This window comes from Sorex araneus, chromosome X (genome assembly GCF_027595985.1).
Source record: "Sorex araneus isolate mSorAra2 chromosome X, mSorAra2.pri, whole genome shotgun sequence".
Taxonomy (NCBI): domain Eukaryota; kingdom Metazoa; phylum Chordata; class Mammalia; order Eulipotyphla; family Soricidae; genus Sorex; species Sorex araneus.
In genome coordinates this window covers 165,764,146-165,788,420 of record NC_073313.1, presented here as the reverse complement: position 1 = coordinate 165,788,420, position 24,275 = coordinate 165,764,146, and the positions used below count along the sequence as shown (strand labels likewise).

At 63.1% G+C, this 24,275-nt stretch overlaps 1 protein-coding gene across 1 annotated transcript in view; it reads right to left on the bottom strand.

Moving 5' to 3' along the window:
* Window positions 1-5,159: 5,159 nt before the first annotated feature.
* Window positions 5,160-24,275, bottom strand: part of LHX4 (LIM homeobox 4) — a 34,020-nt gene continuing 14,904 nt past the window's right edge. Inside the window, exons 3-7 of the mRNA XM_055122678.1 lie at window positions 18,746-18,917; window positions 14,457-14,659; window positions 8,018-8,172; window positions 7,519-7,690; window positions 5,160-5,967 (exon numbers count right to left, since the gene is read on the bottom strand). Coding sequence (XP_054978653.1) covers window positions 5,567-5,967; window positions 7,519-7,690; window positions 8,018-8,172; window positions 14,457-14,659; window positions 18,746-18,917 — 1,103 coding nt within the window. The 3' untranslated portion in view covers window positions 5,160-5,566. The remainder of the gene's footprint in view (window positions 5,968-7,518; window positions 7,691-8,017; window positions 8,173-14,456; window positions 14,660-18,745; window positions 18,918-24,275) is intronic.

Below are 24,275 nucleotides of genomic sequence, written 5' to 3'. Positions count from 1 at the left end.
GTTTGTTTGTTTGTTTGTTTGTTTGTTTTTGCTTTTTTGGGTCACACCCGGCGATGCACATTCCTGGCTCTGCATTCAGGAATTACTCCTGGCGGTGCTCAGGGGACCCTATGGGATGCTGGGATTTGAACCCGGGTCGGCTGCATGCAAGGAAAACGCCCTCCCCGCTGTGCTATCACTCCAGCCCCGCCATGAGCTTTTTTTTTTTCTTTTTGGGTCACACCCAATGATGCTCAGGGGTTACTCCTGGCTTTGCACTCAGGAATTACTCCTGGCAGTGCTTGGGGGACCATATGGGATGCCGGGGATCGAACCCGGGTCAGCTGCATGCAAGGCAAACACCCTCCCCGCTGTGCTATAGCTCCAGCCCTACCATGAGCTTTTTTTTTTTAAATCCCAGCCTGGCCCGAACCCCCAAGGCCCTCTTCCCACCCAGGAGACCCCCCCCGCCCCGGGTTGGCAAATGGGAGCAGGGGAGATTCGCAGGAGAGGGAGTTGGGGTGCAGATCACCCCGAGAAGTTCGGGCCAGCCTGTGGGGCTTGGGAAGGAACCCCCTTTTTCTCCCCGGGCCTCTTCTGTGCCACAGGAGGAAAAATAACCGCTCAGGACACACAACAGCTGTGGCAGTGATTGGGTCCCCAGGGCTGTGCTGTGAGCGACAGGCGTGCAGGGAGGTGGTTGGGGCCTCACCCAGCAGTGCTCGGGGATTACTCCCAGCTCTGTGCTCAGGCCAGCTGTGAAACAGACCAGAGGAAAAAGCAGGGGGTTCAGGCTTGGCTTGAGGGAGGCCCAGGTCACTCAGCGCCCCCCACCCCCCACCTGGCCCCTAAGTCCAGGACCTCATACGTCCCCACCCACTCCACTGTCTTTATTATAAAGGAACAAGCCAGATCCTGAGTTCCACCAGGAGTGACCCCAGAACTGCACCAGGCAGAGCTGTGAGGCACCACCAGGAGAGACCCCCAATGCAAGCTTGTTTTTAAATAGAAAACGCTGGAGTGATCGTCCAGCTCGCCTAGCAAACGGCTGACCCGGGGGGGGGGGGGGCGCCAACACCCTCTATGTGAGCCCCTCCAGGAGTGACCCCTGAGCACAAAGCTGGGAGTCAGCCCTGAGCACAAAGCTAGGAGTCAGCCCTGAGGACTCCCAGGTGTGGCCCAGAAACCAAAACAAACCACAACAACAAAAATAAATGAAATGGAGGGGCTGGAGCGATAGCACAGTGGGGAGGGCGTTTGCCTTGCACGCGGCCGACCCGGGTTCGATTCCCAGCATCCCATAGGGTCCCCCGAGCACCGCCAGGAGTGATTCCTGAGTGCAGAGCCAGGAGTCAGCCCTGAGCATCACCGGGTGGGACCCAAAAGGCCACACACACACACACACACACACACAGAAGTGGGGTCATCCCTGGAGTTAGGTCTCGTTTCTAGGGTCCCACGTTCTGGCCCCCACCCTCGCCTGCCGGGTTCCCTCCTGGGGCGGAGGAAGGACTCCCCCGGGCTCCGCTTCGTCCCCCACCTGGTCCCTCCCGGGCCCCAATGAGGAGTGGACACACGCGTGGCCTCTAGAGAAGTCGAGTTTATTGGACGGTGCGGCCCCGCCCCCGCGCATGCGCAGTTGGGAGCAGGTGCAGACAGGCGCCGTGCCCGCGGGCACGTGGCTATAAATAAGGGGGGAGGGGCTTTTTCTTTCCTTTTTTTTTCTTTTTTTTTCCATTTTCTTTTCCTCCCCTCCCAGGAAATGAGACTCCATTCCCTCCTAACTGTACAAAATTTACACTGCGCAGGGAGCAGTCCAGCGTCCGGAGCCCAGGGGGCTGGGGGGGGGTGCTGATTGCAGGGTCAGGCCCCCCGGACCCCCCCACCGGCCTGGGTCGGGGAGGGGGGTGCAGACGCGATGGGGGGGTCCGTCTCTTCTGTGCTCTGCTCCCTTGGCCCAGAACTGCGCCGCCCCCGATTCTGTGCTTCCACCCTGGTCCGCCCCCCCTTCCCGCCTGGGCCGGGGTGCGAGGGGCGCGGCCGCCCCTCCTGGCCCGGCCGCCCACGGCGGAGGGGGCAGCTGATGTGCTTTGGATCCCGCATGCCCGGCGCCCCCCGCCCTTGTCTGCAGCCCACCGCCTCCCAGGGTTAAAGTGCAACGTTGCAGAATGAGCCACCCCCGGCCCCGCTGCCACTCGGGGGTCTGGAGCGTGAGCAGGAGGGGGTACCAGCCCGGGCCCTGCAGCGCCCGGCCTCTCCGCCAGGGGGCGCGCTCTCCACTGCCTGTAATGACACCAGCGGTCTCTCCACCAGGGGGCGCTCTCCACTGAGCCACGACTACACCAGCAGACTCCGCCAGGGGGTGCTCTCTCCACTGAGCCACGACTACACCAGAGGACTCTCCGCCAGGGGCCGCTCTCTCCACTGAGCCACGACTACACCAGCAGACTCCGCCAGGGGGTGCTCTCTCCACTGAGCCACGACTACACCAGCAGACTCTCCGCCAGGGGGCGCTCTCTCTACTGCCCGTAATTACACCAACTGACTTCCACCAGGGGGCGTTCTCTCCACTGCCCCACAACTGCACCCACAGACTCTCCACCAGGGGGCGCTCTTACCCCAGCCCCACAGCATCTGTCGCCAAGGCTAAGCCGCTGACTGCAGACTGTCCACCAGAGGGCACTCTTCCCCCCAAGCGCCACAACACCCCCAAGCCAAGTTGCCCACTGCAGCTTCTCCACCAAAGGAATCTCTTTCCTCCCAACTCCATGATGCACCTCCAGGCTCAGCTGCCCCCTGGTCTCTCCACCAGAGGGCGCTCTTCCCCATCCCATAGTACACCATTGGGCTATGCTGCTACTGCAGCCTTTCCACCAGAGGGCGCTCTTCCCCCCCAAAATCACCACCACGAGGCTAAGGTACCAACTGCACTCTTCCACCAAAGGACCCTCTTTCAATTCCATGACACACTTCCAAGCTCAGCCGCCATCTGTTGCCTCTCCACGAGAGGGCGCTCTTCTCCACCCAGCTCATAATACACCACCAGGCTCAGATGCCACTTACAGCCTCTCCACCAGAGGGTGCTCTTCTACCCCATACCCATAATACACCATTAGGCTGCGCTGCCACCTCCATCCTCTCCACCAGAGGGCACTCTTCTACCCCCATCTCCATAATACACATTAGGCTATGCTGCCACCTGCAGCCTCTCCACCAGAGGGCGGTCTTCCCCCACCCAGCTCTATAGCATACCACCAGGCTAAGCCGCCACCCACAGCCTCTCCACCAGAGGGCGCTCCTTCCCCCGGGTTCCACACCACCACCAGGCTAAGGTGCCAACTGCAGCCTCGCTACCAAAGGACCCACTTTTCTTGCAACTCCACGACGCGCTTCCAGGCTCAGCTGCCACCTGCAGCCTTTCCACCAGAGGGCGCTCTCCCCCGCACCCGCCCCAAATTCATACCGCTCCACCAGGCCAAGCTGCCACGCCCAGCCTCTCCACTAGGCGGCGCGCTTCCAGAGTGGCACAAGCGCTCGGGGGTATCTGACATTTCCCACCATCTCCCTGCTTTTGCTTTGCAGCAAACTCCAGAATTTTTTTTGTTCCGGTTTTCCACTCACCCCCATGATGCCGGAACTGGGTTTGGTTGTTGTTTTTTCTTTTCCCCACTAATTGTCGCTAAGATTCTAACTTTCCTCCAAGCACTGCTCAGAGCCAAAGATGACGGGTCCACGTGCTAAGATTTACCCACGGGTCCGAGCTAGAGGGTCAAAACTCAGGAGCGCCTTCTCCTTCTGCAAGAGAAGAACCTCAAAGCGAGTTGGCTCTCCGCCAAGACACGGGGTGCAGGACTCCGAGCCATGCACGGTGCTTTCTCCCATGGGGGAGCTACTTTGGGGGGAAGCATAAGTTAGGTGTCCGCTGACCACCTCCCAAGCTGACCCCCACTGCCCTGCTCGCAGAGTTCCCCCAGAACGAACTAAGATTAGGAGCAAACGGGGATTCCCTGATCAGCTTCCATGATCCCGCAAACTCTGGGTGCCCCATGTGAGGTCCCTGGGGCACTGCTGGCCCAGCTGACTTAGGGTCTCGCAGGCGGGGAGCGGGCAGGACAGTCAAGAATCCTCCCTTCCCCCGGAGAGCACCTGGGGGAAGAGCACTTTGTCCTTACATGGTCTGTTGGGTGGTGGCTGAGTCCTATCCCCAGAGACTCCCGTGGAACGCGGGGAGCTGGCCGCCCCCCATCTGGGACTCTCAGCAAGAGTCCGTTTGCAGGGTCTCTGCACGAAGGAAGGAAGGAAGGACCAGAGCTGGGCGGGGGCATCAGGCCTGGTCCCCGTCTCTGCCCCTCTCCTGAGCACCCAAACACCCAAGAAGCCTGAAGGAGCAAGGGTGATGTCTCTGCCCCAGGCTTTAGCTGGCATCACTCGCACCCAGGTGGACCCCCGCTGCTAGTGCCCCGGGGGCTGCCCCCTGGGTGGGCTGGGGGCTGACTCAGCTGCGGCCAGTGTAGACGCGAGTCAGCAGCCCAGTGCTAGGCTTGGCCCGCAAGGTGACGGACGCTGAGAGGAGGCGGGAAGCCACCTTCGAGGACATGTGGGGGTGGCCTCCAAGTTGCACCCCACAAAACAGGGGTCCTGGGCGCCCCTGGCCACCAGCGCCCACCGGGGGCCCACGCAGTCTGTGCCACGGGCACTGATCGTCCCTCCTTGGGGCCGGCCACCTCACAGCATCGCCGCCACCAGCCAACGAGAAAAGTCTCGGGGCGGGGCGGGCCAGGGAAGGCCTTGGGGCGGGGGGACCCCAGGGGGCCCCAAAGGGCCCAAACCGATACTCAGGGCATGTGCTTCCAGGGGGCAGCGGGGAGATGTCACGGGCAGAATAAAGCAGCAGGTGGGGGGGGCGGGTTCCATACCAGGCGGGGACTGCCCCTGTCGCTGACCTTGGCTAAGGGACTTTTATTTGTAATTAAGTTAATCAGTGATTCAGAGTCTGGGAGGGGTCCGGGGGGGCAACCCATGGCCATCCTCCCTCAGGAACTGGGGTTCAGGGGCGATTCGTGGTGCATGAGGCAGCAGGGCCAGTGGAGGCACGCAGAGAGGCGGGCGCTGAGCAGACAAAGCGGGGAAGCCGGGGGCGGGGGGTGGGGGCGACGGGCAGAGCCCAGCATGGGGGGGCGTCTGCACCCTGGTGCCACTTCTGTCCAGGGAGCAGGAGACTGTGGCCCCCCTCGGCCCTGGGGAAGAGCAGCTGGCCCGACTCTGTGCTCCCGTGACCCGCAAACCATGGACGTTGCAAACTGAGGTCATTGCAAATCGTGGCCGATGCAAATCGTGGCCACTGCAAATCGTGGCCACTGCAAATCGTGGCCACTGCAAATTGTGGACATCGCAAATTGTGGACATTGCAAATTGTGGACATCGCAAATTGTGGCCACTGCATATTGTGGACATCACAAATCGTGGACATTGCAAATCGTGGCTACTGCAAATCGCGGACATGGCCCGCGGTGCGCTGTGGCTGTTCCGTGGCTGTTCCTCCCTCCCGTGTCTCTGGCATGGGCAGCAGGGGGCAGGGCAAGCGCGTCTAGAAGGGCGGGTGCTCCATGTCATCGAGCCAGGAGGCGGGGCTGGTGGGGAAGTCGGGGTAGCCCACGCTGCTGCCCGTGGAGATGTCGGAGGTGGGTCCGCCCGTCAGTGCTCGCAGCGTCTGGCCGACGCCCGGGCCGCCGCCGCCGTGCGCCACGACGGCCAAGTTACTGTCCACGGCGTAATCCAGCCCGTTGAGCAGCGGCGCGTGGGCCGGCAGGGACGAGATGGAGGATGGGGACTGGGGGACGCCATAGGGGCTCCCGTCCCGCAGGTCCTGGAAGTGCTGGCCCGGCCCGTCCACGGAGAAGCCGGCGCTCACCAACTGTCCGGCGGGTACATCCGCCACGTTCCCGTAGAGCCTGTTGGAGCGGCCGAGCTCGGACAGAATCTGGTCCTCTGTGGGCCAGAGAAGGGGGGTGAGGGGCTGCGCGAGCCCCACTGGGGCTCCCCCGACACAATCGGGAAGCGCCCAGAGCTGGCAGTGCCCGGCCACGTGGGCACCGACACCAGCCCAGTCTCCCAGGGGGCCGGCGGAAAAGTGGGGGGTCACGCTGGAGCGATGACACAGCGGGGAGGGCGTTGGCCTGGCACGAGACCAACCCGGGTTCGATCCCCGTTATCCCCTAGGGTCCCCTGAGCATCGCCAGGAGTGATTCCTGAGCACAGAACCAGGAGTCAGCCCTGAGCATCGCCGGGTGGGGCCCAAAAAGAAAAAAAAATGAAGTGTGGGGTCTCCCACGGGCCCCCGGGGAGGAGGATGGATGGCCGAGACCTCGGGGATTCCCCGAGACCCCAGGGGGTCACACGGGACTCGCTCGTGTGGACGAAGAGGTTCCAGGTCAGAGCGCTGGGGGGGGTGCCCCGTGGAGGATGGAGCCCCGGGGTCCCCCGAAGGCTTCCAGAAGGGGGCCGAGGGGACCCTGCCCTGGAAGGGTCAGCCAGAGTCGCCCAGGTGGGCTGGCACTGTCGTGGGAAGGAGCCTGGGGCTCCACCCCCCAGGGCGGGACCGCCTGTGACCCAGATCCGCAGGGGGCAGGACCCCCAAGTCTCTCCTAGACACAGGCAGGGCGGGGCAGGCGTCACAGCCAAACTTTCTGCAAGCCCTGGGCCCCGCCGTGGGGGGCAGGGCCTCAGGACCCCCAATTTGGGGGCAGAGGCCGAGCTCAGAGGAGGTGGGTCCCGGGCTGGTGGGGGGCGTTGGGCTCAGGCGCCCGGGCCCTAGAGAAGACGCTTCACCCTCGGGACCCCCAAAGGGGACCCTGCAGACACCCGCGCTTCAAACCCAGGGTGGGGGGTGGAGGAGGGGAGGGGCCAGGAGCCCCCTTGGGCACCCCCAGGGGACCTGAGCTGGCGGGTCACTCCAGCACCCCTAACCTCTGCAGGGGGGGGGGCCGAGAGAGGGCAGAGCAGAGGGTGGGGGGAGGGGCTGGGGCAGGGAGCGCAGTGCGCAGGGTAGGGGGGTGGAGGTGGGGATGGGGGCGGCTCCCAGGCTTCCCCCTTGCTCCAGGGGCGCGCGCGAGGAGGTCCGGATCCGTGCGGGGTTCGAGGTGCGTAAAGTTCTCGGGGCGCACCGGGTGGATCTGGGGCATGTGAGGGGGTCTGGGGTGTGTCCAGGGAAACATGGGGGGGGTCCCTGGTGCATGCAGGGTGTCCGGGGTCCAGGGCGCGGGCGGGGTCCGGGACACCTGCCAGGTGTCCAGGGCGTGTCTGGGGTCGGGGCCGTGCAATGGGTCCCGGGGCGCGTGCGGGGGGTCGGGGTCCCAGGGGCGTGTCGGGGGTCCTGGGGGCGCGTGCGGGGGTGTCGGGGTTCCCGGGGCCGTGTCGGGGGTCCCGGGGGCGCGTGCGGGGTGTCGGGGTCCAGGGGAGGTGTCAGGGGGGTGTCAGGGTTCCCGGGGGCGTGTCGGGGTCCGGAAGGGTGTGGGGGGGTGTCGGGGGTCCCGGGCTCACCCCGGAAGCTGAGCTCGCTGTCGCTGACCCCGCACTCCTCGGCCGAGCTCTCCCGCTCCTGCTTCCCGCCACGGCCCCCGCGCTTGACGCTCTTGTAGAACTGGCCCCAGCGGTGCCGGCCCGCGTCCTTCTTCAGCCGCTTCTCCTTGGCCCGGCGGTTCTGGAACCAAACCTGCGGGTGGGGGACAGCCGGGGAGGCGCTGCAGGGAACAGCGGCCGCAGCCTCGAGCAGTTGTGAGTGTGTGTGTGTGTGTCCGCCTAGACCTGCTCCGGCATCTCAAATTCTGCGTTTTCCAGTGATTGCTGCTTTATTGGGTCCCACCCGGCGATGCTCAGGGCTGACTCCTGGCTCTGCTGGGAATCGAACCCGGGTCGGCTGCATGCCAGGCCAATGCCTTCCCCTGCCGGGCATTCTGCATCTCACACCCTCCGGAGGCGAGACCCAGGTTGGTCCCTGCACCCCGGAGGTCCCTCCCCTTGGCCGTCCCCGGTCACTCACCTGCACGACCCGCATGTCCAGGCCCGTCTCGGAGGACAGCTGCTCCCGCACGTGGCGCGCGGGCTTGGGCGAGTTCTTGTAGGCGTTCTTCAGGGTCTCCAGCTGCTTGGCCGTGATCGTCGTGCGCGGCCGTTTGCTGCCGGCCTCCGAGTCATCTGCAGGACACACGGAACTGAGTCACCCTTGGCCCGCGGGGGGTGGGGGGAAGGACCCCAAACCCGCAGAGCCTGCTCCCGACAGCCTGGCCTCCCCCCACCCCGGGGGGGGGGGACTCAGCACAGCACCTGGCCGGCTCAAGAGTGGGGGGGTGCGTTCCGGGGGGGACTCAGCACAGCACCTGGCCGGCTCAAGAGTGGGGGGGTGCGTTCCGGGGGGGACTCAGCACAGCACCTGGCCGGCTCAAGAGTGGGGGGGTGCGTTCCGGGGGGGACTCAGCACAGCACCTGGCCGGCTCAGGAGTGGGGGGGTGGGTTCTGGGGGAGACTCAGCACAGCACCTGGCCGGCTCAAGAGTGGGGGGTGGGTTCTGGGGGGGACTCAGCACAGCACCTGGCCGGCTCAAGAGTTGGAGGGTGGGTTCCAGGGAAACTGCCACCAATGGCCTGGGGGGCTCAGTACTTCCTCGCGCCGATTACAGGGACTATTACACCGTGACAGGAACATGGTTATTATCACTTAAAACCCCTTTTATGTCCTGTAACGTGTTGCCCAAGTCTTCATTAAGCCACTGGGATCGTGCGGGAAAGTGACCCAGAGATCAATAGCTTTGGGCAGAGGCTCGTGAGCTCCGAGGGAAGGAAATGGGAGCATTGGATGCTGGAGCGATGGCACAGCGGGGAGGGCATTGGACTGGCACGCGGCCGACCCGGGTTCGATCCTCAGCATCCCATAGGGTCCCCCGAGCTTATCACCGCCAGCAGTGATTCCTGAGCACAGAGCCAGGAGTCAGCCCTGAGCATCACCGGGTGGGACCCAAAAAGCAAAATAAAGAGCTTTAAGGCAGAGACAAATGGTGCATCCCAAAACAGGCCCCACAGGGACATTTGCCCAGAAGGGAACAGTGTCCCAGCCCAAGTGGCACTCTCCTTGTAGGGTGTTTCATTTCGGGAGGGAGTCACACCTGGTGCCCAGAGGCTACTCCCAGCTGGGCGCTGCCAAGACTGGAGCCTGTGCTCGGAGCACTGGGCATCTGTCTGGCGCAGGCACCTTCATGATACAGAAGAAGCAGGAGCCTGAGAAGGAGTGGGAGGAGGAAAGGGTAGGGCTGGGTGGTGGGGGCAGGCTGGAGTGGAGAGGGTAGGGGTGGGGTGGAGAAAATAGGGGTATGGGGGTAAGGTGTGAGTGGAGAGGGTAGGGGTGGGCTGCAGAGAATAGGGGTGGGGGTGGAGAGGGAAGGGGTGGGAGGTGAAGAGGATAGAAGTGGGAAATGGAGGGCATAGGGGTGGGGGTAGTGGGGGAAGGAGATGGAGGGTATAGGGGTGAGGTGTAGAGGGTAAGGGTGGGGTGTAGAGGGTAAGGATGTGGGTGGTGGGGCAAGGTGGGGTGGAGAGGGTAGGGGTGGGGTGCAGAGGGTGTGAGTGGTGGGGGCAAGGTGGGGTGGAGAGGGTAGGGGTGGGGAGTAGAGGATAGGAGTGGGGGTGGTGGGGACAAGGTGGGGTGGAGAGGGTAGGGGTGGGGTGGAGAGGGTAGGGGTGGGGTGGAGAGGGTAGGGGTGAGGGTGGTGGGGGCAAGGTGGGGTGGAGAGGGTAGGGGTTGGGTGGAGATGGTAGGGGTGGGGGTGGAGAGGGTGGGGTGGGGGTGCGGGGCAAGGTGTGGTGGAGAGGGTAGTGGTGGGGTGGAGAGGGTAGGGTGGGGGCGGTGGGGGCAAGGTGGGGTGGAGAGGGTAGGGATGGGGTGGAGAAGGTAGGGGTGGGGGTGGGAGGATAGGGGTGGGGTGGAGAGGGTAGGGGTGGGGTGGAGAGGGTAGGGGTGGGGTGGGGAGGGTGGGGGTGAGGGGGCAAGGTGGGGTGGAGAGCGCGGGGTGCGGGTGGTGGGGGCAAGGTGGGGTGGAGAGGGTAGGGGTTGAGTGGAGAGGGTAGAGGTGGGGTGGTGGGGGCAGGGTGGGGTGGAGGGTATAGGGGTGGGGTGGAGAGGGTAGGGGTGGGGTGGAGATGGTAGGGGTGGGGGTGGAGAGGGTAGGGTGGGGGCAAGGTGGGGTGGAGAGGGTAGGAGTGGGGGTGGTGGGGGCGGGGTGGAGAGGGTGGGTGTGGTGGGAGCTAGGTGGGGTGGAGAGGGTAAGGGTGGGGGTGGTGGGGGCAAGGTGGGGTTGAAAGGATAGGGGTGGGGTGGAGAGGGTAGGGGTGGGGTGGTGGGAGTAGGGGTGGGGTGGAGAGTGTAGTGGTGGGTGGTGGGGGCAAGGTGGGGTGGAGGGCTAGCTGTGGGGTGGAGAGGGTAGGAGTGGGGTGAAGAGGGTAGGGGTGGGGTGGAAAGGGTAGCGGTGGGGGTGGGTGGGCAAAGTGGGGTGGAGAGGGTGGGGTGGGGGTTGTGGGGGCAAGGTGGGGTGGAGAGGGTAGGGGTGGGGTGCAGAGGGTAGGAGTGGGGTGGAGAAGGTAGGGGTGGGGGTGGGATGATAGGGGTGGGTGGAGAGGGTAAGGGTGGGGTGGTGGGGACAAGGTGGGGTTGAAAAGATAGGAGTGGGGTGGAGAGGGTAGGGGTGGGGTGGTGGGAGTAGGGGTGGGTGGAGAGGGTAGGGGTGAAGTGGTGGGGGCAAGGTAGGGTGGAGGGGGTAGCTGTGGGGTGGAGAGGGTAGAGGTAGGGTGGAGAGGGTAGGGGTGGGTTGGAGAGGGTAGGGGTGGGGGTGGAAAGAGTAGGGGTGGGGGTGGTGGGGGCAAGGTGGGGTGGAGAGGGTAGGGGTGGGTTGGAGAGGGTAGGGGTGGGGGTGGAGAGGATAGTGGTGGGGGTGGTGGGGGCAAGGTGGGGTGGAGAGGGTAGTGGTGTGGTGGAGAGGGTAGGGGTCGGGGTGGTCGGGGCAAGGTGGGGTGGAGGGGTAGAGGTGGGTGTGGTGGGGGCAAGGTGTGGTGGAGAGGGTAAGGGTGGGGTGTAGAGGATAGGAGTGGGGGTGGTGGGGACGAGGTTGGGTGGAGAGGGTAGGGGTGGGGAGTAGAGGATAGGAGTGGGGGTGGTAAGGACAAGGTTGGGTGGAGAGGGTAGGGGTGGGGTGCAGAGCGTAGGGGTGGGGTGGAGAGGGTAGGGGTGGGGTGGAGATGGTAGGGGTGGGGGTGGAGAGGGTGGGGGGGCAAGGTGTTGTGGAGACGGTAGTGGTGGAGTGCAGAGGGTAGGGTGGGGGCGGTGGGGGCAAGGTGGGGTTGAAAGGTATGGGGAGGTGGAGAGGGTAGGGGTGGGGTGGTGGGATTAGGGGTGGGGTGGTGGGGGCAAGGTGGGTGGAGGGCTAGCTGTGGGGTGGAGAGGGTAGGGTGGGGTGAAGAGGGTAGAGGTGGGGTAGAAAGGGTAGGGGTGGGGTGGCGGGGAAAAGTGGGGTGGAGAGGGTAGGGGTGGGGAGTAGAGGATAGGAGTGGGGGTGGTGGGGACAAGGTGGGGTGGAGAGGGTAGGGGTGGGGTGCAGAGGGTAGGAGTGGGGGAGTGGGGGCTAGGTGGAGTGGAGAGGGTTGGGGTGGGGTGGAGAGGGTTTGGGTGGGGTGGAGAGGGTAGAGGTGGGGGTGGTGGGGGCAGGGTTGGGTGGAGAGGGTAGGGGTGGGGTAGAGATGGTAGGGGTGGGGTTGGAGAGGGTGTGGTGGGGGTGGGGGGCAAGCTGTGGTTGAGAGGGTAGTGGTGGGTTGGAGAGGGTAGGGTGGGGGCGGTCGGGCAAGGTGGGGTGGAGAGGGTAGGGGTGGGGGTGGTAGGGGCGGGGTGGGGTCGGAGAGGGTGGGTGTGGTGGGAGCTAGGTGGGGTGGAGAGGGTAAGGGTGGGGGTGGTGGGGGCAATGTGGGGTTGAAAGAATAGGGGTGGGGTGGAGAGGGTAGGAGTGGGGGAGTGGGGGCTAGGTAGAGTGGAGAGGGTTGGGGTGGGGTAGAGAGGGTTTGGGTGGGGTGGAGAGGGTACAGGTGGGGGTGGTGGGGGCAGGGTTGGGTGGAGAGGGTAGGGGTGGGGTGGAGATGGTAGGGGTGGGGTTGGAGAGGGTGTGGTGGGGGTGGGGGGCAAGGTGTGGTGGAGAGGGTAGTGGTGGGGTGGAAAGGGTAGGGTGGGGCGGTCGGGGCAAGGTGGGGTGGAGAGGGTAGGGCTGGGGTGGTGGGGGCGGGTTGGGTGGAGAGGGTGGGTGTGGTGGGAGCTAGGTGGGGTGGAGAGGGTAAAGGTGGGGGTGGTGGGGGCAAGGTGGGGTTGAAAGGATAGGGGTAGGGTGGAGAGGTTAGCGGTGGGGTGGTGGGAGTAGGAGTGGTGTGTAGAGTGTAGGGGTGGGGTGGTGGGGGCAAGGTGGGGTGGAGGGGGTAGCTGTGGGGTGGAGAGGGTAAGGGTGGGGGTGGAGAGGGTAGGGGTGGTGGTGGAGAGGGTAGAGGTGGGGTGGAGAGGGTAGGGGTGGGTTGGAGAGGGTAGTGTTGGGGGGAGTGGGGGCTAGGTGGGGTGGAGAGGGTTGGGGTGGGGTAGAGAGGGTTTGGGTGGGGTGTAGAGGGTAGAGGTGGGGGTCGTGAGGGCAGGGTCGGGTGGAGAGGGTAGGGGTGGGGTGAACAGGGTAGGGGTGGGGGTGGAGAGGATAGTTGTGGGGGTGGTGGGGGCAAGGTGGGGTGGAGAGGGTAGTGGTGGGGTGGAGATTGTAGGGGTGGGGTGGTGGGGGCAAGGTGGGGTGGAGAGGGTAGTGGTGGGGTGGAGAGGGTAGGGGTGGGTGTGGTGGGGGCAAGGTGGGGTGGAGAGGGTAGGGGTTTGGTGCAGAGGGTGGGAGAGTGGTGGGGGCAAGGTTGGGTGGAGAGGGTAGGGGTCGGGAGTAGAGGATAGGAGTGGGGGTGGTCGGGACAAGGTGCGGTGGAGAGGGTAGGGGTGGGGTGCAGAGGGTAGGGGTGGGGTGCAGAGTGTAAGGGTGGGGGTGGTGGGGGCATGGTAGGGTGAGAGGGTAGTGGTGGGGTGGTGGGGGCAGGATCGAGTGGAGAGGGTAGGGGTGGGGGTGGGGGGCAAGGTGGGGTGGAGAGGGTGGGTTGGGGGGGTGGGGGGCAAGGTGGGGTGGAGAGGGTTGGGTGGGGTAGAGAGAGGGTAGGGCTAGGGGTGGTGGGGGCAAGGTGGTGTAGAGAGGGTAGAGGTTGGGTAGAGAGGGTAGGGGTAGGTTGGAGAAGGTACTGTTGGGGGAGTGGGGGCTAGGTGGGGTGGAGAGGGTAGGGGTTTGGTGGAGAGGGTACAGGTGGGGTGGTGGGGGCAGGGTGGGGTGGAGGGTATAGGGGTGGGGTGGAGATGGAAGGGGTGGGGGTGGAGAGGGTGGGGTGGGGATGGGGGGCAAGGTGTGGTGGAGAGGTTAGATGTGCAGTGGAGAGGGTAGGGGTGGGGGCAGTGGGGGCAAGGTGGGGTGGAGAGGGTAGGGCTGGGGTGGAGAGGGTAGGGCTGGGGTGGTGGGGGCGGGTTGGGTGGTGAGGGTGCATGTGGTGGGAGCTAGGTGGGGTGGAGAGGGTAAGGGTGGGGGTGGTGGGGGCAAGGTGGGGTTGAAAGGATAGGGGTGGGGTGGAGAGGGTAGGGGTGGGGTTGTGGGAGTAGGGGTGGGGTGGAGAGAGTAGGGGTGGGGTGGGTGGGCAAAGTGGGGTGGAGAGGGTGGGGTGGTTTGGTGGGGGCAAGGTGGGGTGGAGAGGGTTGGGGTGGGAGGGTAGGGGTGGGGGTGGTGGGGGCAAGGTGGGGTGGAGAGGGTACGGGTGTGGTGGAGACGGTAGGGGTTTGGTGGAGAGGGTAGGGGTGGGGATTCTGGGGGCAGGGTTGGGTGGAGAGGGTGGGTGTGGTGTGAGCTAGGTGGGGTGGAGAGGGTAAGGGTGGGGGTGGAGAGGGTAGGGGTGGGGTGGAAAGGGTAGGAGTGGAGTGGAGAGAGTAGGGGTGGGTGGATAGGGAAGGTGGGTTGGAGAGGGTGGGGATGGGGTGGAGAGGGTAGGGGTGGGGTGGAGAGGGTAAGTGGGGTGTGAAGAGGGTAAGGAGGAGTGGAGAGGGTAGGGGTGGGGTGGAGAGAGTAACGTGGGTCGGAGAGGGTAAGGTGGGGTGGAGAGGGTAGGGGTGGGGTGGAGAGGGTAGGGTTGGGGTGGAGAGGGTAAGTGGGGTGGAGAGGATAAGGTGGGGTGGAGAGGGTAGGGGTGGGGTGGAGAGAGTAACGTGGGTTGGAGAGGGTAAGGTGGGGTGGAGAGTGTAGGGTGGGGTGGAGAGGGTAGGGGTGGAGTCGAGAGGGTAAGAGGGCGTGGAGAGTGTAGGGGTGGGGAGTGTCTGGGGCAGGGGTGCGGCGGGGGGCGCACCGTTCTGCTTGGCCGTCTCGTAGTCCTCCTTGCACACGAGCCGCCCGTCCTCCATGAGGTAGAACTCGTCGCCCGTGGCGAGCTGCCGCTGGCAGATGATGCAGGAGAAGCAGGGCAGGTGGTAGACGAAGTCCTGGGCCTTGCGGACCACCTGGGTCGGGGGGATCCCCTGCCGGCAGGCCGTGCATTTGGTGCCGAAGCGCCTGCGGGGGGGACAGGGAGGAAGCGTGGCCGCGTCTGCACCCCCAGGGCCCCCCACTCCCCAGCCGTGGGCGTGAGCACTGCTGCCTGGGCTGGGGGAGCTGAGGAGGCCGCGGGCGGTGTAGCCTGGGGGGCGGGAGCCGGGCACTGACGCTCTAGGGACCCCCGCGCCACCCCCCTGCCACCCCCGTGCTGGGCGTGGCCTCGTCACTCAAGAAACGCTCCTGGGGGGGTTGGAGCCACCCCTCCCCTACACTCTCCACCCCCACCCCTACCCTGTCAACCCCCACCTTACCCTCTCCACTCCACCCCTACCCTCTCCACTCCACCCCTACCCTCTCCACCCCACCTTACTCTCTCCACCCCACCCCTACACTCTCCACCCCCACGCCTACCCTCTCCACTCAACCCCTAGCCTCTACCCCTACCCTCCCCAACAGCGGGGAGGGCGTTGACCTTGCTCGCGGCTGACCTGGGTTCCATCCCCGGCATCCCCTAGGGTCCCCCGAGCACTGCCAGGAGTGATTCCTGAGCACAGAGCCGGGAGTCAGCCCTGAGCATCGCCAGGTGGGACCCAAAAAGGAAAAAAAAAAGACCTCGGTCCCTGATTGACGAATCCCCCCCAGAAAAAAGACCCCCACCCCCCCAAAAAAATGCTGCTTCTGGCCCATCCCCTAGTGGACACCTCTCAGGGTGGGCCCGGGGGGCAGACAAGCGAGAATTCAGATGGGGGGTCCTGGCACCCTGTCTCCCCCCCCACAGAACCTCAGCCGTGGTAGGGGACAGGCAGCGATTCGGGGACCTGGGGAGTCAGGGGCGGGCGGAGTTGGGGGGCAGCGATCAGGCTAATTATTCACGACACCTCGCATGCCTGGCTTCATTTCCCTCCAGGAGAGACGCAAGAGACGAGAGATGCCCTAATGGGGCCGGGGGGCCGGGCTAATGGTCCTCTCCCATGCAGCCGCGTCCCCGGGAAGGACGGCCCGTATTTCATCCCCATTAATCCCAAATAAATTAATTACGGTCACGGCGATCATGACGAATCCCAGATTAATGGGGGATGATGGGACTCTTACACTGTAATGATGCTGGCGGGGGGGGGGGGCAGGGGCCCTGGTGGGCGCGGCCGGCTGCGGTCCCCAAAGCTTCCCCAGGACGGAGCCGGGGAGGGTGGCTGAGACCACACAGCGAGCCCCAAAAGCGCCCGACAGTGGCTCTTCTGAGCTGGGACACCCCCCAGGAGCATGCCAGGACATAGCATCTGATCTGGGGGGTCTCTGGAATCCAGGTGTCTTGTTTAGGGGGGTACAGAGGACCGGGGCTGCCCATTCCCCACTCGGGGCTCAGGATGGGTCTGTAGATCGCCCCGGTGTGGATCAAACTTGGGTATTGGTGGGAGTTGGGGGGGCACAGGAGTTAATTTTCAGCTTTCCCAGGGGTCCGGGGAAACCCAGAAAAAAAGCTGGAGCGATAGCACAGCGGGGAGGGTGTTGGCCTGGCACGCGGCTGACCCGGGTTCAATCTCCGGCATCCCATAGGTTTCCCCCGAGCACCACCAGGAGTGATCCCTGAGTGCAGAGCCGGGAGTCAGCCCTGAGCATCGCCAAAAAGCAAAAAAAAAAAAAAAAAAAAGGTGCTTTTTTTTTTTTTGGTGGGACCCAAAAAAACAAAACAAAACAAAACAAAACAAAAGCAGACAGAACAGTGATGAGGCGGGCATGTGACTGTAACAGGCACCGTTACACTTTGCACGCAGCCGACCCAGGTTCGATCCCCGGCATCCCAGAGGGTCCCCAGAGTACCACCAGGAGTGATTCCTGAGCACAGAGCGCAGAGCATCCTCCCCAGAGCCCCTCTGTCCCCAGAGACCTGCCAGCCAGACTCCAGGTGCCCAAGGGACCCGCAGCCCCGAGCTGCAGTTCGCCCCCTGCTGGTCGGCGAGGGGGTGGCAGGCCAGAGAGATGGGGGTAAACAGAGGACTGAGTGGCCAGTGCAGGGGGCCTGGGTCTGACCCCAACAATCCTGGGGTCTGCCCACCACCCCCACCACCCCGTCTAGCTCCATCCCGGGGCTGCGGGTGATTTACCGCCCGCTGTATCTCTCTCCGCCTTGACACCTTCTGCCTGTATTTCTTCCCTCTGTCACTGCATTTGACAGGTGAGTCGCGGATATTTACAATGATGGTACGGGCCAATGTTCCCCACATCTATCATGGCTGCGGCCGGCCGTGCCTCAGGGAACAGGAGGTTCTGCCAGAGGTGGCCCAGCCTGGGCACCCCCAGCCTCACCGGAATGGCCCTACGTGGGGGGCAGGGGGGCTGGGGTCTTTCCATTTGGGTTTTGTTTATGTGAGACACAGGTGGGACCCAACCCAGAGCCTCACTCTTGCCTCTGGTCCCTACCGCGGGGTGTTTAATACAATCTTTTACTTTTAAAAAATCCAGAGCTGGGGGCTGGAGCAATAGCACAGCGGGGAGGGCGTTGGCCTTGCACGCCGCCGACCCAGGTTCGATTCCCAGCATCCCATAGGGTCCCCTGAGCACCGCCAGGGGGTAATTCCTGAGTGCAGAGCCAGGAGTGACCCCTGTGCGTCGCCGGGTGTGACCCAAAAAGCAAGAAAACAAAAAATTGTCCGAAGCTGGAGAAATAGCACAGCAGGGAGGGCATTTGCCTTGCATGCGGCTGGCCCGGGTTCGATTCCCAGCTTCCCATAGGGTCCCCTGAGCACTGCCAGGAGCAATTCCTGAGTGCAGAGCCAGGAGTCAGCCCTGAGCATTGCTGGGTGGGACCCAAAAAGAAAAAAATTTCCAAGGGAGGCTGGAGCGATAGCACAGCGGGGAGGGCATTTGCCTTGCATGCGGCTGGCCCGGGTTCGATACCCGGCATCCCATAGGGTTCCCCGAGCACCTCCAGGAGTGATTCCCGAGTGCATGAGCCAGGAGTCAGCCCTGAGCATCGCCGGGTGGGACCCAAAAAAAGCCAAAAAAAAAAGAAAAGAAAAGGCAAGGACCGTGGACCTTCCAGACCCAGGGACACCCGGCAGCGCCCTCTGCTGGCAGCCGCCAGCATGACCGCTCACCTCTCCACATCTCCAGGGAGCGCTCTTAGCAGCAGGGACCCCCCAAGCAGGAGTCTAGGATGCCCAGAGATGGAGTCTAGGATGCCTCCTGGAGCGATGCAGTTTTGGGGGTTGGTATTTCTCCCCCAATTTTCCTACCTGCCCCGGAACACGCAGCCTGTAGGGGATGGTCATTCCTGCCCCCTAGCCAGGTCCGAGAACCCTTCCCTAGGGGGGGTCCCAAGCTTTGCTCCTTCCCCTCCACCAGGGGCCCTGGGTGGGAGACTCTGGGAGACAAGTCACGGCTAAACGCCACCGGAAATGTGCTCCGGAAGGCACCTTGCCCCCAAAGCCCCAGGAGGAATTATTATTATTATTATTATTATTATTATTATTATTATTATTATTATTATTTTGCTTTTTGGGTCACACCCGGCAGTCCTCAGGGGTTCCTCCTGGCTCTGCACTCAGGAATTACTCCTGGCGGTGCTCAGGGGACCCTATGGGATGCTGGGATTCGAACCCGGGTCGGCCGCGTGCAAGGCCAACGCCCTCCCCGCTGTGCTATCGCTCCAGCCCCCAAAGAGGAATTTTTCTCCCCCCTGACAAACCACCCACCCCCCGGTGGCTTGACAGTGGCCCCCTGTCCTGAGAACAGCGACTACCCTTGGGGCCCCATTTCACAGACAAGCAAACTGAGGCCCGAGAGCGCCTCAATCCCCTTGCCCGGAGACACAGAGCCTGGTGGGCGAAGCCAGCTAGCAGAGAGCGCACGGAGCGCCCCGTGCACCCCGAAACAGACTGCGTGGGGCGGGGGGAGGGGTCCAAACCCTCTTGCTTGGGGCCCAAGGCTCAAAGAACCCATCAGGAAAACAGTCCAGTGCTCAGGAGCATCTCATCAAAATCAAAGGAGTCGAGCCGGTGCCTGGAGATTTGCAGCACCTGCCCTCCCCGTCCCGGCCCCGACCCTGCCCCGACAGTGCTCCCACCCACCCCCTCCACCCCCCGCCGCGGGGGCCGCGTGACTCACTTGAAGAAATCCTCCTTGCAGTAGACGCTCCCGGCCCTGGAGAAGCAGCGGTCGGCCAGCGGCATCTGGCAGTCGGCGCACTTGAGGCAGGAGCCGTGCCAGTGCCGGTCTAGGACCTTGAGGATGAACTTGTCCAGGATGTGCTGGTTGCAGCCGGCGCACTGGGGGATCTCTGCGGAGGGAGGAGGGAGGGGCGCAGTGAGCCACGCGGGCAGGGCGGCTCTGCACGGTGGTGCAGGTTGCGCACTGCACATATGCGCCCGTCTGGGGGCAGGGGGGTGGGGATGGGGGCAAGCGGGGGCTGGATCCTGGCGCCGCTGGCTGCCCTGGGCTCAGAGGGGCCGTGTCCTAGACCCCCCCCCTTATTGCCAGCTGAGACCACCGCAGCGCACACGGTGACAGACATTTTCACCGTGTTGGGGCTGGAGCGATAGCACAAAGGGGAGGGCGTTGGCCTTGCATGCGGCCAACCCGGGTTCAATTCCCGGCATCCCCTAGAGTCCCCTGAGCACCGCCAGGGGTGATTCCTGAGTGCATGAGCCAGGTGTGATCCCTGTGCATCGTTGCAGGGTGGGACCCAAAAAGCAAAAAAAAACCCAAAAAAAACCAAAAAAACATTTTCACCATGTTTGTGTTTTCACTACAGGGTGTTAATTCTGTGATAAAAGCATCAGGACCCCGGGACTGGAGCGATAGCACAGCAGGGAGGGCGTTTGCCTTGCACGCGGCCGACCCGGGTTCGATTCCCAGCATCCTATAGGGTCCCCTGAGCACGGCCAGGGGTAATTCCTGAGTACAGAGCCAGGAGTGAACCCTGAGCATCGCTGGTTGTGACCCAAAAAGCAAAAAAAAAAAAAAAAAAAAGCATCAGGACCCCAGCTGGGGGGGATAGCACAGCAGAGAGGGCGCTGGCCTTGCACTCACGGCAGACCCAGGGTCCGTCCACCACCACCACCACCCCCGCATCCCATAGGGTCCCTCGAGCCCTATCGGGAGTGATTCTGGAGCACAGAGCCAGGAGTCAGCCCTGAGCATTGCTGGGTGTGGCCCCCTAAGAAAACAAAAGGAACCTCAGCGCCCCCATGTGGTCCCTGTGAGGAATGACGGTAATCTGGTCTAAAAGAGCCAAAAAAGGGGGCCGAGCAGCAGCACAGTGGGGGTTTCCTGCACACTGCCGGGTCCTGATTGATCCCAAACACCAAAACTGCCGGACAGTGCTCCCCAAGCAACGGAGGAGAGGGGAGGAGTCTCAATACTTAAGAAAGCTCCCTCCCTCCCTTCTTCTCCCTCTTTCCCTCTCTCCTTCCCTCCCTCTCTCCCTCCCTCTACCTTCCTCTTTCTCCCTCTCTCCCTCTCTCCCTCCCTCCTCTCTCTCCCTCCCTCCCTCCCTCTCTCTCCCTTCCTCTCTCTCCCCTTTTCTCTCTCACTCTCTCCTCTCTCTCCCTCCCTCTCCCTCCTCTCTCCCTCCCTCTCTCTCCCTCTCTCTCTTTTTCTCTTCCTCTTTCTCTCTATTCACACGTGCTCAGTATTTTCCCGTGTGCTCTGAAGCTGATTTTCTCGGGTTCCTTCTTTATCCCCTTAAAAAAGGGGATAGGGAACATGTGCCCAAGAAATAATTTAGGGGTTAAAGCTCTTGCCTTGCATGTCAGGTCTCGGGTTTAATTCCTGGCACCATTCAAAAAGGAAAAAGTTTTGGGGCTGGAGCGATAGCACAGCAGGGAGGGTGTTTGCCTTGCATGTGGCCGACCCGGGTTCGATCCCCGGCATCCCATAGGGTCCCCTGAGCACCGCCAGGAGTAATTCCTGAGTGCAGAGCCAGGAGTCAGCCCTGAGCATCGCTGGGTGGGACCCAAAACGCAAAAACTAAAATGATTTTTCTCCCTTAGCCAAGAAACATATCCATATCCAATACGCATGGGGAGCTTGCCAGGCTCTGCCACGCGGGCTCGATACTCTCGGTAGCTTGCTGGGCTCTCTGAGAGGGGCAGAGGAATCGAACTTGGGTCGGTCACATAAAAGGCCAACCACTGTGCTATCGCGCCCAAAAACATAACAATAAGTCTCTCAATGAGAGACGTTACTGGTGCCCGCTCGAACAAATCAATGAGCAACGGGATGACAGTGACAAACCAAGAAACCCTTCTGCACGTAAGTTCCAAGACCCCCCTGTAACCTAGGGAGATGGGCACAGGACCCCCCTGAACTCTAAGGGTACAGGTGACCCCCTCGACCACAGGGGCCAGTAGGGTGCAGGGGGAGCATGGAATTTGGAGCCGGAGCTAACTTCTGCTTAGGAGCCTAAGCCCACTCCGGACAGTGCCCGGGAGGGGTCCCAGAGCCCCTGGCACCATGCGGAACGGGATGACCACGAGCCCGGTGGTCACCGTGGGTGGTCACCCCGGGTCACTGCACTCAGCAGAGAGGTCGCGGCCTGGGTGAGGGAAAGGTCACAGGTCACTGGACACTGGAGGCGGCTCCTGGCCTGGCAGTGAACCCTGGCAGCCACCCTGAGGCAGGCCCTGGGAGGGTGGGGAAACACGGGGACAGTGCTTCTGCACAGCTATGTCCTGGGGGGGAACACGGGGGACAGTGCTCCTGCACAGCTATTGCCCCAAAGAGGGTAGGTATGCCCCGCTACCCCTGCTCCAGGGCCACAGTGCACGCCCCGCCCCCAGCGCACACCCCGCCCCCAGCGCAAACCCCGCCCACAGCAAACCACACCCCGGAGCACACACCTCACCCAGCGCACGCCCCGCCCCCAGCGCAAGTCCCGCCTCCAGCGCACGCCCCGCCCCCAAACACGCCCCACTCCCAGCACACGCCTCACCCAGCGTAGCCCCGCCCCCAGTGCACGTCCCACCCACAGCGTAAACCCCGCCCCCAGCTCAGCCACACCCCAGACATGCCCCGCCCACAGGACACACCTCACCCAGCGCACGCCTCACCTCCAGCCCACACCCCACCCACATCACACGCTTCACCCAGCATAGCCCCGCCCCCAGAGCAAGTCCCGCCCCCGAACACGCCCCGCCCACAGCACACGCCTCACCCAGCGCAGCCCCGCCCCCCAATGCAAGTTCAGCCCCCAGCACACGCTCCGCCCACAGCACACGTCTCACCCAGCACAGCCCCGCCCCCGACGTAGTTCCGCCTCCAGCACACGCCCCGCCCCAGCACACACCCCGCCCCCAGCAAAGGAGTTTCTACGGCACAGACCTGGGGGCTGAGAGGCGCAAGTGCTCTGCGGTGGGGACTCACTGCAGACACTTTTGGGGTTCAAGAGCCCGCGAGCAGCGGTGCTCCCGGAGCCCAGGGGGCCGGTCTGGCTTTGCGGGGACACACGCACGCACGTAGCTCTGGAGAGCAGGATCCTGCCAGGGGCACGGGGGCAGGGGGCGGGAACCGTGGGAGCACCAGCTGGAGCACGTTTGCTGCCGGGGTGCACGGCAGAGAGCAGAGAGCTGCCCATTCCCGCCTCATTGTGGCTTGGCCTTCACCCCCAAGAAGATAGCGGCTATATATCTCCTGCGGCTCCCCTGGGCCGGGGCGGGAGCAGAGGCAGGCTCGTAAAATTTATTTCCAGCAAAGGTATCTTAATCTGATGAGTATTCAAGAGCCAGCGCTAATGTATGCGGGAGGGCGGGGGCCTGGAAGCTTCCAGACAGACGCAGGCTTCTGAGGGAAATGGGGAGCAGGCAGAGGAGGAGGAGAGAGGCCAGCGGGGTGGGGGCCCCCCAAACTCGGGGCTCACAGAGCAGCCTTGGACCCAAAATGGGACCCTCTGGGGAAGAGCAAACAGTGAATTTTTTTTTTTTGGAGGGTCACAGCTCAGGGCTGACTCCTGGCTCTGCACTCAGGAATCACTCCTGACGGTGCTCGGAGGACCCTATGGGATGCCGGAGATCGAACCCGGGTCGGCCGCATGCAAGGCCAACGCCTTCCCCGCTGTGCTATGGCTCTGGCCCCCACAAACAGTGATTTTAAGAGATTTTTTGGGGGGGTTTGGGTCACACCTGGCGATGCACAGGGGTTTCTCCTGGCTCTGCACTCAGGAATTACTCCTGGCAGTGCTCAGGGGACCATATGGGATGTTGGGATTTGAACCTGAGTCGGCCGCGTGCAAGGCAAACGCCCTACCCGCTATGCTATCAACTCCAGCCCCTATTTTAAGAGATTTTTAAAAAAACACTCTTGGGGGGCTGGAGCAATAGCACAGCGGGTAAGGCGTTTGCCTTGCACTCGGCCGACCCGGGTTCGATTCCCAGCATCCCATATGGTCCCCTGAGCACTGCCAGGAGTCATTCCTGAGTGCAGAGCCAAGAGTAACCCCTGTGCATCGCCAGGTGTGACCCAAAAGGCAAAAAAACAAACAAACAAACAAAAAAACACTCTTGGGATCAGAATCAAAGGCTGGAGCAGAGCATTTGTACGTGGAGCCCTGGTCTACCACCCAGCAATGCCCGGTGGCCCCCCCTTGGCCCCCAGCAGACCCCCCAATAAAAAGACTGTGGTGGGGTTGGAGAGATAGGAAAAAAGGTATTTTGGCTTGCCTCAGTGGACGTCAGGTCGACCTCTGCCACCAACAGGGTCCCCCAGCACCAACAGGAGTGCTCCCTGAGCACAGAGCCAGGAGTAAGCCATGCTGTTTGTGATCCCCCGGAAATAAATAATGAAAAAGGAGATTTTGTAGATTTTGAGAATCAGGGTACTACTGGAAACATACATAATGCACAGAGGTTTGTTTGTTTGTTTTGCTTTTTGGGTCACACTCGGGGATGCACAGGGGTTCCTCCTGGCTCTGCACTCAGGAATCACTCCTGGCGGTGCTCAGGGGACCAGATGGGATGCTGGAAATCGAACCCGGGTCAGCCGTGTGCAAGGCAAATGCCCTCCCCGCTGGGCTATCGCTCCAGCCCCATGCACAAAGAGTTTTGCAAGGAAAATTCTGGGGGTTGAGAGAGATAGCCCTCAACCGCCACCCTCTGAACTGTCCATGGTTCTGACTGGATTCCCACAACTCGGAGAGGCAGATGGCCACACCCCCATTTCCCAGACAAGCAAACTGAGTCCAAAGAGGCTATCCAGCCAAAAGTGGTCCAGGTTCCACCTGCTATAAGGAGGGCTGGGGAGTGGCCCATATTTTAACTCAAACTTAAGTAGCCTGAGCTGGGAGGCAGAGGGGCTGAGGGACCCCATCCCACCCGCCCCCATCAGCCATCTGGAAATTTCTTAGATGAGACAGGGCCGCTGGGAATGGACGAGCTGATCTATGCACAGGCGTCTGGGTGGGGCAGTGTGCCACTGGGACCCTTGGGGACAAGCGAGGGACCCAAATGCCCAGAGAGGGTGCAAGAGGCAGCTTGTCTGCAACTGAGCCCTGGACCTGCGGGGAGCTTGTCAATGACACTCTAAAGGTCAGATTCTTCTCTGGGGGCTGGAGCCATAGCACAGCAGGGAGGGCGTTTGCCTTGCATGCAGCCGACCTGGGTTCGATTCCCAGAATCCCATGGGGTCCTCCAAGCACCGCCAG